Source organism: Dermacentor albipictus, unplaced genomic scaffold (assembly GCF_038994185.2).
Source record: "Dermacentor albipictus isolate Rhodes 1998 colony unplaced genomic scaffold, USDA_Dalb.pri_finalv2 scaffold_36, whole genome shotgun sequence".
NCBI classification, from domain to species: Eukaryota; Metazoa; Arthropoda; class Arachnida; order Ixodida; family Ixodidae; genus Dermacentor; species Dermacentor albipictus.
In genome coordinates, this window is record NW_027225590.1 from 1,632,180 (window position 1) to 1,649,392 (window position 17,213).

Below are 17,213 nucleotides of genomic sequence, written 5' to 3' on the forward strand. Positions count from 1 at the left end.
CCTTCAATCCCCTTTGTCTGTTTGTGACTCTTCTGATCATGTTCGAAATTTGTTCCGTTGAAACTTTGATTTTGTCGATCGACGCCCCGCCTTGCCATTGTTCTGGAAGATGACACCCAGGATACGTGCTTGCGTGGTTGGTGTTATGGTCATCCCGTCGATGGTGATGCGTACGTTCTCTTGGTCTCCTTTCTTTCTTCTTGGCTTGATGACGAGTAACTCGGACTTCTGTGGCGAGCAACTGAGGCCGCACGATTTAGCGAACTCGTGCACGGTCTTTGCCACTCTCTGAAGGGTCTCCTCCATCCAACTCTCCGACCCTGCCCTCGACGTCCACACAGTGATATCGTCTGCATAGAGAGCGTGATCTATGCCCTCTATGTCTTGAAGCAAAGTCTGGAGAGGGAGGAGTGCCAAGTTGAAGAGAAGCGGCGAAAGAACCGATCCTTGCGGAGTGCCTCTGTCTCCCAGGGCTATCGGTTCCGACTTCTCCTCTCCAATTTTAATGGTTGCCGTTCTATTGGTTAAGAAATCCTGCACATATTTGAATGTTCGCTTTCCGCATCCCGTTTGGTGCAGGTTACGAAGAATACTTTCGTGTGTGACGTTATCGAAGGCCCCCTTGAGATCGAGCGCCAGGATAGCTCTTGGCGTAGGGGTCTTCGCTTGCTTGATAACCAGCTCGTGTATTTGCACCAAGACGTCTTGCGTGCTCAGGTGCCTCCGGAATCCGTACATGGTCGGTGGCATCTGATCAGTGACATCCAAATGTCTCTGTAGTCTCTTGAACACCATACGCTCGACCACCTTCCCTACACATGACGTGAGGGAGATGGGGCGCAGATTGTCGACGTGGGGTGGTTTCTCCGGCTTGGGAATGAAATGCACCTCCGCTTCTTTCCATTCTTTTGGTAACGAACCCTTCTCCCAAGACGCGTTGACGAGGTTTAGCAGTTCAGCTCGGCTTTTGTCGCCCATATTTTTTAGCATCTTGTATGTAACGCCGTCAATTCCCGGTGCGCTGCCTTGATTACTTTCATCGATGGCCGCAACCAGCTCCAGTTCCGTGAAGGCTTCGTCCATCTCGACGTTGCTGAAACCAGTATCTTCAAAGTTGCGCCGACTACCCCTGGCTCTCCGTGACCAGGTCACACATGAATTGCGACGTCTCGAGGACTGCGACGTCATCGAGCACATCGAGGCTTCTGAGTGGGTGTCTCCACTCGTGGTGGTGCGCAAGAAGGATGGAACCATGCGGCTCTGTGTAGATCTACGGGAACAGGACAGTCTTGTGTCTCAAGTTCAAGAAAGGGTCTTTGTGAAACAGTGGCAGACTAAACAGTACATAGACAAACGTAGAGGTGCTCAGGCAACTCGTGTCAAGGTGGGAGACACCGTAAGAATAAGATTTAACAGGAAAGGATTTTTTAAGTACAGTACGCCTCGGACAGTTAAGGCCCAGGTAGGACCATCCTCTTTTGTACTCAGTGATGGGAAGACGTGGAATGCGTCTAAGCTAACCACAATAGTAGATAATTCAAAACATAGTACATTGTCCACAACTGATAAAGATTTTTTGTACTCGTATTCAAACCTGGATAGTCATTCCAATGACTCATCTGTCGTGACATCGTCCTTTCATAGGCATCAGTTAAGTAGTGCGTCTGACTGTATCACTTCCGAGTCTACACAGTCAGCAATCGTGTTTGATTCCATGGGGGAATCGGTAGCCTCCCAGGACTTGTTGGGACGTCGAGAGGAGCTTCCTGGGCAACCCTCTCCAGCTTTGAGCGACAACCACATTCAGTTTTCCAACCAGGGGGAGGTAAATAGTAGTGGGACGACTAGGTCTTTAAAGTCGACCGATTCACGTAGCAACCCCCAAAGTTCTTCTGAGGTACGCACACGTCCTCATCGTGACAAAAAACTGCCTCCGTGGCTCGATGATTTTGTTTCTATAGTGTAGAGCGTATTGCCGTCTTCCAAATGCCACGGCTAGGTGCCTCGCTGTGACAATTAGAACAGTTCCCATGTTTCATTAACACAGGTATAAAGTGCTCCTTGTGGCGGTGCAGTGAGTCTTGTGTCGTGTTCCTTGTCGGACTTTGTTTGAGTGACTGCCCGTGTTTTGGTGCCCAAGACTGGTGCGCGTGTATGTGAACTTGGGCGGGGACAGACTGAAATTGTTGTGGACTTAAGTGCGTGCTTTGTGTGCGACTGGTGCACGTGTGTAAACGTGGGGGGGGGGGGGGGGAACGAACTGAACTTGCCTTTGGACTTAAGTGCGCGTCTTGTGTGCGCGTTTCACTGTATGCTTGCTTTGTTTCCAGGGGGGGGATGATGTAGCATAGTGTCGCCCCCGTCAGATCTCTGTGTTATCATACATGTATGTTTTGTAGTTGTTTAGCTAGATGGCGCACCCCCCTTCTGTCATGTGACGAGCTTGGACCAATCAGGAGGTGTCATCTGGCGTGTGAAGTCTTTATTAGTAATAAACGGCCGCGGGTCGGCTGAGTCTTCATTCCGGTTTTCATCAGGAGCAGTTAGCTCCGAGTCTCCCTCTCTGCGTCAACGCTCGCCACGCGTTCGCTGGCCCCCACTTGCCTGCCGCTGCCGACACAACAACATGCAACTTTTGGACCCATTTTATCGGGGAAAAATGCGCATTTGATTCAAGTGAATACTTTAAATACTAATAAAACTTTAAATACTAATAAACTTATTTATTTAAGTACACGCGCTCCAATCCTGATTAGGATTGTGTAGAAGGATATATACAAAATGGGAAAGAATGTGGAAATGCGCACGTCATGCTTGATATGTGTAAAAATATTTGCCAAAGATTGCAGCAAATCGAGTCTATGCCACGGGTCATATGCAAGCATAATTTTAAGGTGCATGGCTTATTTACAGACAACTGCTCAAAGGGAATAGTAATTTGTCGAGACTGCTGTGCTTATTCTTCTTTTCTCTGATTATGGTTTGGCGTGCCACCAATAATATTGTTCACAAACTTTCTCAACATGTTACTTTGAATGCAGAAGTCGCACAAAAGCGTTACCTCCCAAGTCGAGGAATGGTGTGCAACATCACCAGGAAGACAAATAAATGCCTCTTGAATGCTTTATCTTCGATCCCTTCAAATCGCAGCTGATTTCATGGTACAATACAGCATGTGCAGTGCACTGGCACTTCACACGGCAGCAACAACAATTCACACGGGCCAAGCTGCGACAATTCGGGAGTACTGCATGGCTAGCACCACCATGTAACAGGAATGAAACAAGTGACATGCTCTACGCCACAGTTTTCAAACACAAGCTAACCTGATAACATTGCCTAAGTGAAAGAGGTTCACTGAAAAGCAGCACATACCGAGTGGCACACACCCAGCAAAAAGAAAATGGTAGAAATAATGGTGCAGGAACAGTACAAAAATGACAGATGGGGAAGCCAGCAGTTAAAGCAAATGGGAACACGACCATGGCATACACTTTGTGCTTTAGAACAATGCTAAGTGCTGACATGCAAGTGTTTTTCGAACTTTGGGGGAGCATCCTTATAACAGTTTGGAGCCATCTAGCTAACAGAGCAGTAGGATAACTGAAAGTAAGTTTGCAGGGTCATCAGTTATGAGGACCAGTACTACGTGTGCTACCCTGAAAGCAAGGGGTACTTTTTTTTTTTTTTTATGGCATTCAGCTATCACTCGGTAAAAATCCACTGCCATTTATGTCCTGAAACATTTATAGACAGCTGCCCCCAGTTCATCTGGCCCATGTGACTTGCCATTACTCAGGTTGTCTATTGCTGCTTTATGAGGGCCAGCCAGGAAGTCAGAGCCCAGAAAATATTGCTGAGCACTTTCGCGATTCATTGCTAAGGGGGGAACAGCACACGACAAAGCACCACAAAGACTACCCATACATGACTATACTACCCCCAAATCAGGTAGTTAGTTAAATTACATAATTTGTTACAAACTTAGCTAATTAGTTAACGAATCACACAAAAATGTTGCTCAAGCTCAGGATGACCACGAATATTATTATTTTGGTCCCAATTGCCTAAAGAGTCCCTCTTCAATCCTTAAGTAAAAGAGGTCACCCTCAAAAGAAACTACAAAGCCATACTGCCAGAAACATGCTGACCAGGCTAACCAGGAACATGCATTCCTGGTAAGCTCGGATGGTAGAGTAACTGCCAGAAAGGCGGTTAAGAAAAATGCAGAACCACCAACAGAATTTTTTTTTTAACGTTTCAGCACTCGAACCACTTTGCATACCATCTACAGTGCACACAACACAAACTGGACATGGGGGCCCCTACCTGAGTTACACGCAAGTGCACTGCGTCTTTGACACCTATATAACAATGACTACCATGCACTTTGTTCATTGCAAATACAGCATTGGGTTTTGTTTCCCTTCTGTTGGCATGTGTGCACTTTTCTTCAACCGTGTTCTTCACTTGACCTTCAACTCAGGTGGATTCAAGTGGACTTGGTGCATGCCACTTGGAGCAACAAAAGGGTGCCACTGAACACGTCAGCGTACCTTGATGGCAAGCAACACAAGCTCCACCGCCCGGTCATCAACAGCCTCCAGTCCACAGTCCCAAGCAATGACGAACATGCGCCCATGGACAAAAGTCGAGTCAGGAAGGCAGCGCTCTCGAAAACACAAGTCCAAACTGCGTTCGGCTGCAGGCTCGCGTGCCGTAGGCACCTGCCGTGTAACTGCCACTGGCACAAACCGCTTCTGCACACCAAGAAGGGACAGCAACATAGCTCATTAGTCCTACCATGCGAGTTCCAATTCCAGAGAGCATCATACAGTCTATATTAACATTCAGGAATACAACATCTGGAAAGACATGATGCCACCTCGCATCAACAAGCTAAGAAGAGCACATATCATATTTAACATATTGCATGCACAAACATTTAAAAACCACGTCACTTACATCAAGTGCATAAGAAAACGTGACTGCATTTTCCTGAAAGCATACAACCTTGGAATGACAGAAAGCTGAGCTAGTTGGTAAGGATTCATTGAGGATTAAGTAAGGATTAAGTAAGGGTAGCTAGTTGGTAAGGATTCAGTTCTTTTTTGCATACAACCTTCCCATTGAGTTTCCATGCTTTCTGCTAAGCCGCCATCTTGTTTCAACAGCAAAGTGGCCCTCATCGTTTTTCTTTTCAGTTGGATGCTGTCTTTGCAAAGCTGTCTCTGTTGCCAGCTTCGCCAGAATTGGAATGGCAGCTGTCTGCTTAAGCTGTCTATTTAGCTTTCTAAGGCAAGTATCGGAGCTCAGCCAGGGTGAAGCAAGTGTCTGTGAGTGGCTGCTCCACTTGGAGTAAGATTCTGCCCTGAAAGCAGTAGGGCCACACACAGGGCATGTCAGCGAGACGATAGCTTGGCAAATACTTTATGCCACTCCTGCTGCTAATATTTGAGGGTGCAGACTAGAGCACTCTATGGCTCCAAGCTTGGCCAGGCCCACCAAAGGAACTCTCGGTGTGGACTTTATTTCGTACAATTTATTATCCCATAATTAAGGGTTCGACAAAAGTTCGTCTGGTCAGGCATGGAAATGAAGGAATTACGGTCACTGACCAAGTCTGATGAATAATCTGACGTTTCGGAACCGCGTACGAGTTCCTTGTTCACCGAGTTAGACAAGAAATCGTCGTCACTTATATAGCCAGCACGTGACGTAATGAACGTCGTAAACGGCAGGTATAGTCCCTGGTGTCCGGTTCATTGTAGCTGGCGTCGATTGAATGATTAGAGATTCTAGCAGCCGTCGGGATGACACATTCTTTTCTTTGGCAACAACAGTGGCATTGTCCCAGTCAATCTTGTGATTATGTTCATGCGCATGCTCGGCAATGGCGTTCGTTGTGTGGCTATTATTTCTTACATCACGTTTATGTTCCTTGAGGCGTATGGAGAACTTCCCTGTTTCACCAATATATACTCTGTGGCAATCAGCGCATGGTATCTTATACACAACTCCTGGGAATGATTTAACAGGTAACCTGTCTTTCACATTCATGAGCTGGTTCCGGAGCTTGCTGGTCGGGATGTGGGCAATGCGCAAATCGTATTTCGAAAATAGGCGCGACAGTGCCTCGCTGATTCCTTGGACGTAAGGGATGGCTGCACGTGCACGGATTGTCGTGTTGTTCTCCGAGCTTGGCTCTAATATCCGCTTCTCGGTCCTGTGTATGAAACGACTAGGGTAGCCGTTGCGGGTTAGTTCACGGTGGATCGTCTGTAATTCCTTCTTTAGTGCATCGTCGCCTGAGCAGACACGTACGGCGCGTGTTATCAGGGATGACACTACGGATGTCTTATGGCCGACAGGGTGACAAGAATTAAACTTAAGATAACGACCTGTGTGTGTAGGCTTCCTGTATACCGTGAAGGCGAGAGCGCCCCCATCGCGACGAACCAATACATCCAAGAAAGGCAACGAGTTGTACCTCTCGTGTTCCACAGTGAATTGTATGTGCACATTTTGGGCGTTCAGGCAGTCCAGAAAGCGTTGGATGTCTTGTTTCTTCAAAATACAGAAACAGTCATCCACGTAGCGGTAAAAAACTTCAGGTGCCGGGTTGAATGTGGCCAGCACTTTCCCTTCCAAGGCTTCCATTACTAGATTGGCCGTGGTGACCGATATTGACTCTCCCATTGCCGTGCCATGCGTTTGCTGATAAAGGCTTTATCAGCAATTATTATTATTATCAGTTCGTCGGGATGGGGGCGCTCTCGCCTTCACGGTATACAGGAAGCCTACACACACAGGTCGTTATCTTAAGTTTAATTCTTGTCACCCCGTCGGCCATAACACATCCGTAGTGTCGTCCCTGATAACACGCGCCGTACGCGTCTGCTCAGGCGACGATGCACTAAAAAAGGAATTACGGACGATCCACCGTGAACTAACCCACAACGGCTACCCTAGTCGTTTCATACACAGGACCGAGAAGCGGATATTAGAGCCAAGCTCGGAGAACAACACGACAATCCGTGCACGTGCAGCCATCCCTTACGTCCAAGGAATTAGCGAGGCACTGTCGCACGTATTTTCGAAATACGATTTGCGCATTGCCCACATCCCGACCAGCAAGCTCCGGAACCAGCTCATGAATGTGAAAGACAGGTTACCTGTTGAATCATTCCCAGGAGTTGTGTATAAGATACCATGCGCTGATTGCCACAGAGTATATATTGGTGAAACAGGGAAGTTCTCCAGACGCCTCAAGGAACATAAACGTGATGTAAGAAATATTAGCCACACAACGAACGCCATTGCCGAGCATGCGCATGAACATAATCACAAGATTGACTGGGACAATGCCACTGTTGTTGCCAAAGAAAAGAATGTGTCATCCCGACTGCTGCTAGAATCTCTAATCATTCAATCGACGCCAGCTACAATGAACCGGACACCAGGGACTATGCCTGCCGTTTACGCACGTTCATTACGTCACGTGCTGGCTATATAGGTGACGACGATTCCTTGCCTAACTCGGTGAACAAGGAACCCGTACACGGTTCCGAAACGTCAGATTATTTATCAGACTTGGTCAGTGACCGTAATTCCTTCAATTTATTATCCCCTCATGGCCTTTGGCATTACCAAGGAGGGCAGGCACAACCCTCCAAGCTGTTAAGAATGGCCACCTGCAGTGCCGGATTGCCACCCGATTACGACTATGAGGGCAAGATACCGGGAGCTTCGCCGCCAAGTTCTAGCCACAGCGTGACTAAATCGACTTTGTGACGGAATGAGCTCGGCGGGCGAACTATTGTGGCCAAACTCCCCAGCGCGGACCTGATCTGCTACACGTGCGCGAGCTGCCGCGGGAAAGCCTTTTGTTGCTTCCCATGCGCCGACCGGGACGCAGGACAACGAGCTACCCAGAATGGCTCCGAGCTACCCGGAACGGCTCCCCTCTGACGTCAGTTCCGGACATTCGCCCATAGGTGCCTTTGTGTGTGTAAACTGTCCTGCGGGGCGGCGGCGAGTTTACAATGAGTAAATGAACATTCGCGTCACCTTGTATCGCGGGAGGACCGAGTGTTTAAAAACTGCTGTGGTGCGAATGCTCGAGACACTTTTCTTAAGCAGTCATGTTGGACTGACACTCTTTTTCTTAAGCAGTCATGTTAGACTGATGCACTTTTCTCAAGCAGTAATGTTAGACTGATATAAATACTGTAAATAAACCCATATTCCTCGTTCTAGATGAGAAGCACTTCTTCCCTTCATCAACGTCCTCAGCGTGGATAAGTTGGACGACGGCATGGGCCAGCTACCTTCGAATTCATGCCGGACTCCAATCTTGACAATGGATCACGAGCGATGGGATTGAGCCCCCAATCCTGACAAAGCATGTAGAACCAATTTATTCCCAGTCTCCCATTACGTGTGCATTTAAGGATTACAATTGAACTCCCACACCTAGTATTACAACAATTCAAGATGATAAACTTGTGATGAATTTAGCTGATATTTCATGACTTGTTCTGTGCAATTACTTTTTCTGACTGCATCTACCTTTAGCTAACATTGTATAACAGAAACAATTCAGAGCTTCCTTTTTAACAGTTCATTTTTAGGTTGTATAATTCAATATTACCCTCTGTAATTCCCCTTGTGTGCATGACAAACCTATAGTCCATTTTAACAAAGATACTGCTTGACTAGCGGAGAGGAAGCTGAAGACGTCTAGATGCGTCATCCATCATATGACGGAGCACATCGGATTCTGTGTGAAGAGAGAACTGACACCTTCTGAAGTGAGTGCCCTCTTTGGTCATGTTGCACCGTTCAGAGGACACAGTAATCGCCTGTGAAAGATACTGTGTTCGGAACTTTGGAGACAAATACGCTGTCTTAATGATTGGCTTCGTATAGTCCATTTTAACAAAGATACTGCTTGGCTAGCAGATAGGAAGCTGAAGTCATCTAGACGCTTGATCCATTGTATGACGGAGTACTGGTGCCGCCCGTGTTGTCATTATGTGTCTTCCTTTATTGCGTGTTTTAATTTGCGGCAAGAAACATGTCTTTTAGCAAGCACCAACTAGGCCAACAAGCAGTTCTGTTGTGACAAACCTAGACTCGGCATGTTGCCTTACAAACATTTCTTCCAATTTGTGCAAGCTTTCCCTTTTCAAGTTGGAGCTACAGTGCAGCTGGATCCACGAGTCAGCAACACAAGCAGCAACACGTGTGGCTGCAATGGATGGATGGACGGACGGACGGACGGACGGACGGACGGACGGACGGATTGATGGATGGATGGATGGATGTTATGAGCGTCCCCTTTGGAACAGGGTGGTGGGTTGCACCACCAAGCTCTTGCTATTATACTGCCTAATGTTCCACCTAAGTTAAACAATAAAAAAATAAAAAAATAAACACTATGAACTCCCACACTCAAATTTTCTGATCCCCTATTGCTAACTGCGCTTTTGTACGTCTCCGTTTTTTGTCGTTTCCCTACTTTTCTTCTTCCACCAAGCTTCCAATAGCCCCTTACTAATCTCTACTGCTATGTTTACTTTTCCACTGCTCTCACTCAACCCAAGGGCTTTAACAGGGTGTTTACCAAGTTGACATTTCCAAATTCCCTGATTTTTCCAGGTTTTCCCTGAGCACCTTTGCGAAATTCCCTGAATGAGCCAGAACTTTGTTTTATGTCAAGACAGGGTGACACCATGTTGCCCGATGCTGTCACTTTCTAGTAAGCATGTTGAAACAAAAAAAAACGACAATCCAATTTGAATAGTATGAAGTAATATCTACTTTATTTAAAAACAGCAGGAAGGTGTTAGTAAAATGCACAGCGAAAGAAATGGTAAAATCCATTCCAAATTGAGTAGAACATTTTCAAATACGAATGAAAAGGAGATGTATACATAAGCAAATATTTTTTAATACGAGCTATTTTTATCAACTGATAGCAAGTTCATCGGTATGAGGCCTAAACTTTGTGACAACTAAAATTTTCTCTCAGCAGCTGGGAAGTCAACCTCAACTGTCCTGACATACTCTCAGCCCGTACCCAATATTTCAGTGTTCGGTTTCACTGCTTTGAAGAGTTTATTTTGGTTTGGACGAGGGAAGACTGCATCTCGGTGTCAGCCAACACTATTTTTTAAGCTCAAGCTCCTTCTAAGAGGCGGCGGCACGCTTCCTTTCCCGGTAATTTCTCAGTGCGTCAGTCCTTTCGGTTCTCATCGTCCTTCTGCCACCCTTTCACCCCATGGATCATTTGAAGCATCCTCTTGGTCAGTTGTACAGTCAACGTCCCATTTTTCGGACTCGCTAGGAGCCGCAAAAACATCCGAAAAATCTGGCTGTCCGAAAAAAAAAAATGAATGCATGTCTTTAACTGCCCTTAAGGGCTAAAATTGCCACAAGCACGTCCAAAAAAACTTTCAAGCCTGTCAGTACACTTATTAGGCATATCGGTGCTCACACTTTGACATGAGATGGGGGTGCACGCGTGTATAATTAAGGAATACATACTGTGTCCCATGACGACTGCCCCTTCACACGCTTGTTATGCTTCACCGCCTAGCACTACTCTACCGAGGCGAAACTAACTTTCGGTGACTGGCATTACGCAACGCGCTGTGCTTTGCGAGCTTCAAAGCCAATCGCGAGGATTATAAAGGCAGAGTCAGTGCCATTGCTGACAATGGCAAATTCTTTCACTGAAAAACACGGCACCTCATGGCAAGAAGCTTAATAGCGAACGTAGAAGCAGCTACGCTTAACGTTGCCGCGGTAGTGGCTACGGCTGCCAGCGGATCTGCGTGTGAGAGTGCCGGTTCGAGGCAGCGAGATAATCAAAATGGCAGCAGTGGTGGCTTTGATTAATGCCATTTCAGACCTGCAGTCAGGGCAATATACATTGACTATATGGAGTACGTGGTGGTGCCACAAAGTCATGCGAATTATCGGGCATGTCCGAAAAATCGGGCGTCTGGAAAATGGGTCGTTAGCTACTCTGGCAATACATCGTGCCGATGACACGGCGTCAATGACGATTCTTTGCGATTCCTGTTACTAGAGCTAGCATTAACACGACTTTCGTTCCCTTTCATTAAAGTTACAGGTAATTTTTCCTGATAGAAGCACAAATTCCCCGAGTTTTCCCTGAGTATTTCCAGACTATTCAAATTCCCTGAGAATTCCCGGTTTTCCCGGTCGGTAGACACCCTGTTCAAGGAGGCCAGTGATTCCTAAATCAACCGCTGGGCAGATGTCTTCACATTTTAATAAAACATACCCCATCATTTCCCTAGCTTTACCACAGCAAGCACATGCTTATTCTTCCTTCTTAAATCTCGCTTTGCAGGTGCGTGTTCTAAGCCATCCCGATCTCGCTTCGAAAAGTAATGAGCTTCCCTTTGAGTTATCATGAATTGTTTCTTTCCTGATTTTGTTTTTTCCTCTTAAGTAGTTACTCATGGCAGGTTTCTTTTCCATTGCCGCCACCCATGAGATTATTTCAGCCTCTCTGATTTTTTGCTTTACATTCTTTGTTGCTGTGTTGCTCACCGTACAGGCTGCATACATGCTGGTAAGCTTCCTAGTTTTTTTTCCTCCTCTGTGAATCAATGTTTTTCCTGTACAGATACCTCAACACTCTCCAGGCCCATTTACTTTCTTCCAGATTCCTCAGTCATCGACATAATCAATGTTACTGTGAGCTTCCCTCACTTCAAAAATAGTCCAGCCCATATTACCCTAAGCTTCATTTACAGTCTTGCCGTGAGCGCCCAATGAGAGGCGTCCCACAGATCTTTGGTTCCCATCGAGTTCTGCTTGTACCCGATTTCAAGCAGACAACCGCATTTCCAAAAAAGTCGGACCTGGAACCCTTACACCTTTCTACGTACCCCAGAGCACCTCGTACCTATTGCATCCCCATAGCGCTCTGTGCTTCATTATGGCTGCATTTCTCTACCCCTTTACTGTTATTGCTTTTCCTGTGTTTTCATATATTTACTGCCTTCGTTTATCCATATACCAAGGTATCTACACTTAAACCTTGATATAACAAAGTAGATAAAATCAGCAATTCGCTTCGGTATATAGAAATTTCGCTGTATTGAAATTCGATCTCTTATGCAAATAAGTACAGTCACCGATTGATTTTTGTTGCACGGAAAGGGGCCATACATTTTTCCGAATTATTGGGCAACCGAAAAAAAAAAGCAAGTTTGAAAGCGAAAACAATTTATTTTGACGAATATAGGAGTCAGCAATGAATGATACGGTTTCATGCCACGTCAATATCTTCACATCAGCGGTACGAATTAAGCGAAGCCATCCTTTTGCATGCACTCCGCCCCCACAGCGTCGCCCAGCCACACAGCGACGATGCTATCATGAAAAGTGCCGGCGGCAGGGAGCGAATGCTTTGTCTGCTTCTCGTTCCAAAGGGTCACCGAAACTCGAGATTGCGCAACCTCCAATACTAAATGTGCAGGAAGACAGCTTACATGATGGCACACCGTCTCGGCATGCCTACGCTTTCCACACGCAGATTACCTCTAAAGCATGGTGTGCGGCTGCGTATATGTGCGCTCAGCCGCGCTTACAGCCACGCGCAGTCATGGCCGAGACGCGCGCCAACTTACCCGCCCACTCACGCGCGCTTGATCGCGTCACCGCGAGCTCGTTTCCCTCCCCCACTTTGCCACTGCTCGCGTGGGAAGGCGGCACTTATGAAGCCACCATCTTTCTTGTCTCACCCTCACACACTTTCACTCAAATGCACCTAAAGCACAGGTGCGCGGGGTGCGATAGGATCTTATCGCACTTGGACTTAATTTACACCGAACAAGATGCGGCTCCAGGCGGTTGTTCTTGTTGCGCTGCATGCAGTTTGAGAGGTGTGTTTGCAAGCAGCTGCATGTAATTCAATCATTTGACTATCTGCGTCCGTGGAAGTTACCATTGACTGTCTTGACATTCCTTTGCGGCGGTAGCGAAATTTCATTATAATGATATCACACACAAACACACTTCGTTATATTGAGGTTTTGCATGCATGGTATTCTATGGAGAAGTGGTTATGAAAAGTTAAGTACTTCATTATATCGAGAATTTTGTTATATTGAAGTTCGTTATATTGAGGTTTGACTGTATACATTGTTACCCGAGGTATTTCCTAGCCCTGTATTGCCACTGTCTGTTCACTGTTTTGATTGAATACCATAACACCCAATTTTCTAACACTAAATTTCAAACCTTAATTCTCGCCTTCCTGCCCACAGATATTAGCCAGACGTTGCAAACCACTTTGCCTGTTTAGCTAGCAACCCAAATGTCGTCTCCATAAAATAAACCTGGAAGCTTCTGCTCTACAACTGTAGCCGCCTGTTTGTCATCATCATAATCATCGTCAGGCTGTTTTATGTCCACTGCAGGACAAAGGCCTCTCCCTGCAATCTCCAACCGATTCCAACTAGCGCCCGCGAATTTCCGAATTTCATCGCTTCACCTAGTCTTTTGTCCTCCTAAATTGCGTTTTCCTTCCCTTGGTACCCATTCTGTAACCCCAATGATCCAACGGTTTTCTAACCGGCGCATTACATGACCTGCCCAGCTCCACTCTTTCCTCTACAAGTCAATTAAAATATCACCTATACCCATTTGCTCTCTGATGCAAACCGCTCTCTTTGTTTCTTAACGTTATGCCTAGCAATCATCCAGCCATCGCTCTTTGCGCAGTCCTCAACTTGTTCTCAAGCTTCTTTGTCAGTCTCCAAGTCTCTGCCCCATATGTCAGCACTGGTAAAATGCACTGATTGTACACCTTCCTTTTCAATAATAATGGTAAGCTTCCAGTAAGGAGCTGGCAATGTCTGCCATATGCGATTGAACCCATTTTTATTCGTCTGTGAATTTCCTTCTCATGGTCATGGTTCCCTGTGATTAATTGACCTAGATAAACATACTCCTTCACAGACTCTAGAGGCCGACCAGCGATCTTGAAATCTTGTTCCTTTGCCCGGCTATTTATCATTATCTTTGCCTTCTGCATATTAATCTTCAACCCCACTCTTACACTCTCTCTGTTAAGGACTTCAATCATTTGTCGTAACTCATCTGCATTGTTGCTGAAAAGAACAATTGTCATCGGCCAACCGAAGACTGCTGAGAAGTTCGCCGTCGATCCTTACTCCTAAGCTTTCCCAGTTTGATAGCTTGAATACTTCTTCTAAGCACGCAGTGAATAGCCTTCGAGAGCTTGTGTCTCCCTGTCTGACCCCTTTCTTTATGAGTATCTTCCTGTTTTTCTTGTGTAGAACCAAGGTAGCTGTAGAACCTCTGTAGATATTTTCCAAGGTATTTACGTAAGTGTTCTGTACTCCTTGATTACACAATGCCTCAACAACTGCTGGTATCTCTACTGAATCAAATGCCTTTTCATAATCTATGAAAACCATATAGAGAGGCTTATTGTGCTCTGCGGATTTCTCGATAACCTGATTGATGACATGGATGTGATCCATTGTAGAGTATCCCTTCCTGAAGCCAGCCTGTTCCCTTGGTTGGCTAAAGTCCAGTGTTGCCCTTACTCAAGTATTGGAGATTATTTTGGTAAATATTTTATATAATAGTGAGAGTCAGCTAATGGGGCTATAATTTTTCAATTCTTTAACGTCTCCCTTTTTGTGGATTAGTATAATGTTTGCACTCTTCCAGTTTTCTGGGACCCTTGCAGTCAATAGACACTTCGTGTAAAGAGCCGCCAGTTTTTCAAGCATTAGGTCTCCTCTATCTTTGATTAAATTGACTGTTATTCCATCTTCTCCTGCCGCTCTTCCTAGTTCCATGTCTTGCAAGGCCCTTCTGACCTCATCGCAATATATAGGAGTTCCCCTATCCTGTTCAGTACTGTTTCTAATTGAGGTATCCTGACTCCTCTGGGTATTGTACAGGTCAGTATGGAAATCTTCCGTTTCTCTTACTATATCTTCAAGATTGCTGATGATATTACCCTGCTTATCTATCAGTGCATACATCTCGGTTTGTCTTATGCCAAGTTTCTTTCTCACCGATTTCAGGCTGTGTCCATTTTTTACAGCTTCTTCAGTCTTTCTCACATTATAGTTTCGAATATCCCTTATTTTAGCCTTGTTGATCAGTTTTGACAGTTCCATGAATTCTATCCTATCTCTTGAGTTGGACACTTTCATTTTTTGTTGTTTCTTTATTAGGCCCTTTGTTACTTGGAAGAGCTTGCCTACTGGTTGCCTTGGTGTCTTGCCTCCCACTTCAATTGCTGCCTCTGAAACCAACCAAGTTACGGTTTCATTCAGTAGCTCGATGTCATCATCATCTCTCTGTTCTAAGGCTGCATATTTGTTTGCAAGTACCAGCCTGAATTTGTCTGCTTTTACCCTTGCTGCTTCTAGGTTGACCCGTTTCTTCTTGACCAATATAGCTCTTCAAATTGAGGTGAATCCTAGCCCTCACTAACCTATGATCACTGCACTTTACCCTACCTATCACTTCTACATCCTGCACTATGCTGTGATCAGCAGAAAGTATGAAGTCAATTTCATTTCTTGTTTCACCATTAGGGCTTTTCCAGGTCCACTTTCTGTTGCTAGGCTTCCCGAAAAAGGTGTTCATTATACTCAGCTTATTCATTTCTGCGAATTCTACCAGCAACTCGCCTCTAGCGTTCCTAGAATCAACACTGTACTTGCCGATTGCTTGTTCACCAGCCTGCTTTTTCCCCACTTTTGCATTGAAGTCGCCCATACTACACTATATTGAGTTTGCACTTTTCTCATCACTAATTCAACATCTTCATAAAACTGATCTACTTCCTCACCACTGTGACTGGATGTTGGAGCGTAGGCTTGTACTACCTTTAATCTATACCTCTTTTTAAGTTTGATTACGACTACAGCTACAATCTAATAATTGCTGTAGAATTCGTCAATGTTTCCCGCTATGTCCTTATGGATTATGAATCCTACCCCGTATTGCTTCTTATCTTGGAGACCTCTATAGCAGAGGACATGTCCGTTATTCAGCAATGTGCTAACCTAACAGCAATGCCTAACAAGTTCTTCTAATCTCACTAAGGCTGATGATATCCCAAACAGTTCTACTAAGCTACCCTCACTCGAGAGGGTTCGGGCGTTAAACGTCGTAAGGGTCACTTTCCGTTGGCATCCTGTGTGGATCCAGAGATTCTTAGCACCCTCTGCTGCGTTACAGGTCTAACCGCCAACTTGGTCAGCTGTTCCGCAGCTGCTGGGGACTGAGGGCCATTGGGTAATTGAGTGAGCCATTTGGGAGGGAGTGGCCTAATACTGCACCAGGGAGGCCAATCTATCTGGTGAGGGAAATCCATCCATCCTCACCATGTACATCATAAACAGCAGCGGGGATAAAGGGCACCCCTGCCTCAGTCCCTTGTTGATATGAACTTTCTCCGCGCTCCTCATCCCTTCCCATTCAACGCAAACAGTATTTTCTAGGTAAATCTCTCTCAAAAGCTATATAGAATCGTTACCTAAGCCTTCCCCTTCCAGAATATCCCACAAAATGCTGCGGTCTATGTTGTCGTATGCTCCTGTAATGTCCAAAAAGGCCACATACAACGGTCTGCTTTCTGCTTTTGATATTTCAATACACTGAGTAAGAACAAACAAGTTATCATCCAAACGCCTACCTATTCTAAAGCCATTCTGAAGCTTTCCCAAAATGCCATTATTTTCTGCCCATGCTTGAAGCTTTAATTTGATTGCCTGCATTGCTAGCCTGTATATTACCGATGTAATGGTCAACGGTCTATACGAGTGAATTCTGTCTTTCTCCCCATTTCCTTTATAAATTAAATTCATTCTACTTTGTCGCCAACTGTCTGGTATTCGTCTATCTTTTAAAGTTTTTTCAACTGCTTTCACGAGAGCTTCCTTACTTTTTGGTCCCAGTTCATTTATCAGCCTAACGGGAACCTCGTCTAGCCCTGTGGCTGTGCCCTTAGGAATTTTCTCTTCCGCTTTCTTCCAGTTTAAATTTGTAAGCACTAGCTCCTTTCCCCCTTGGGTCTCTTTCATGCTCTTTTTTTCTTCAAATACAACCTCGTCCTTGCCTTGGAAAGATTCGGCTGTTATTTTTCGGGTGTAATTGATTGCTGCTTCCACTCA

General features: G+C 45.6%; 1 protein-coding gene across 2 annotated transcripts in view; it reads right to left on the bottom strand.

The window, feature by feature from the left end:
- LOC139052812 (transcriptional adapter 1-like) overlaps positions 1-17,213 on the bottom strand; it is a 324,652-nt gene that overhangs the window by 252,719 nt on the left and 54,720 nt on the right. For both annotated transcript variants that reach the window (XM_070529947.1, XM_070529948.1), the window contains exon 7: positions 4,557-4,760. In XM_070529947.1, the coding sequence (XP_070386048.1) occupies positions 4,557-4,760 (204 nt within the window). The remainder of the gene's footprint in view (positions 1-4,556; positions 4,761-17,213) is intronic.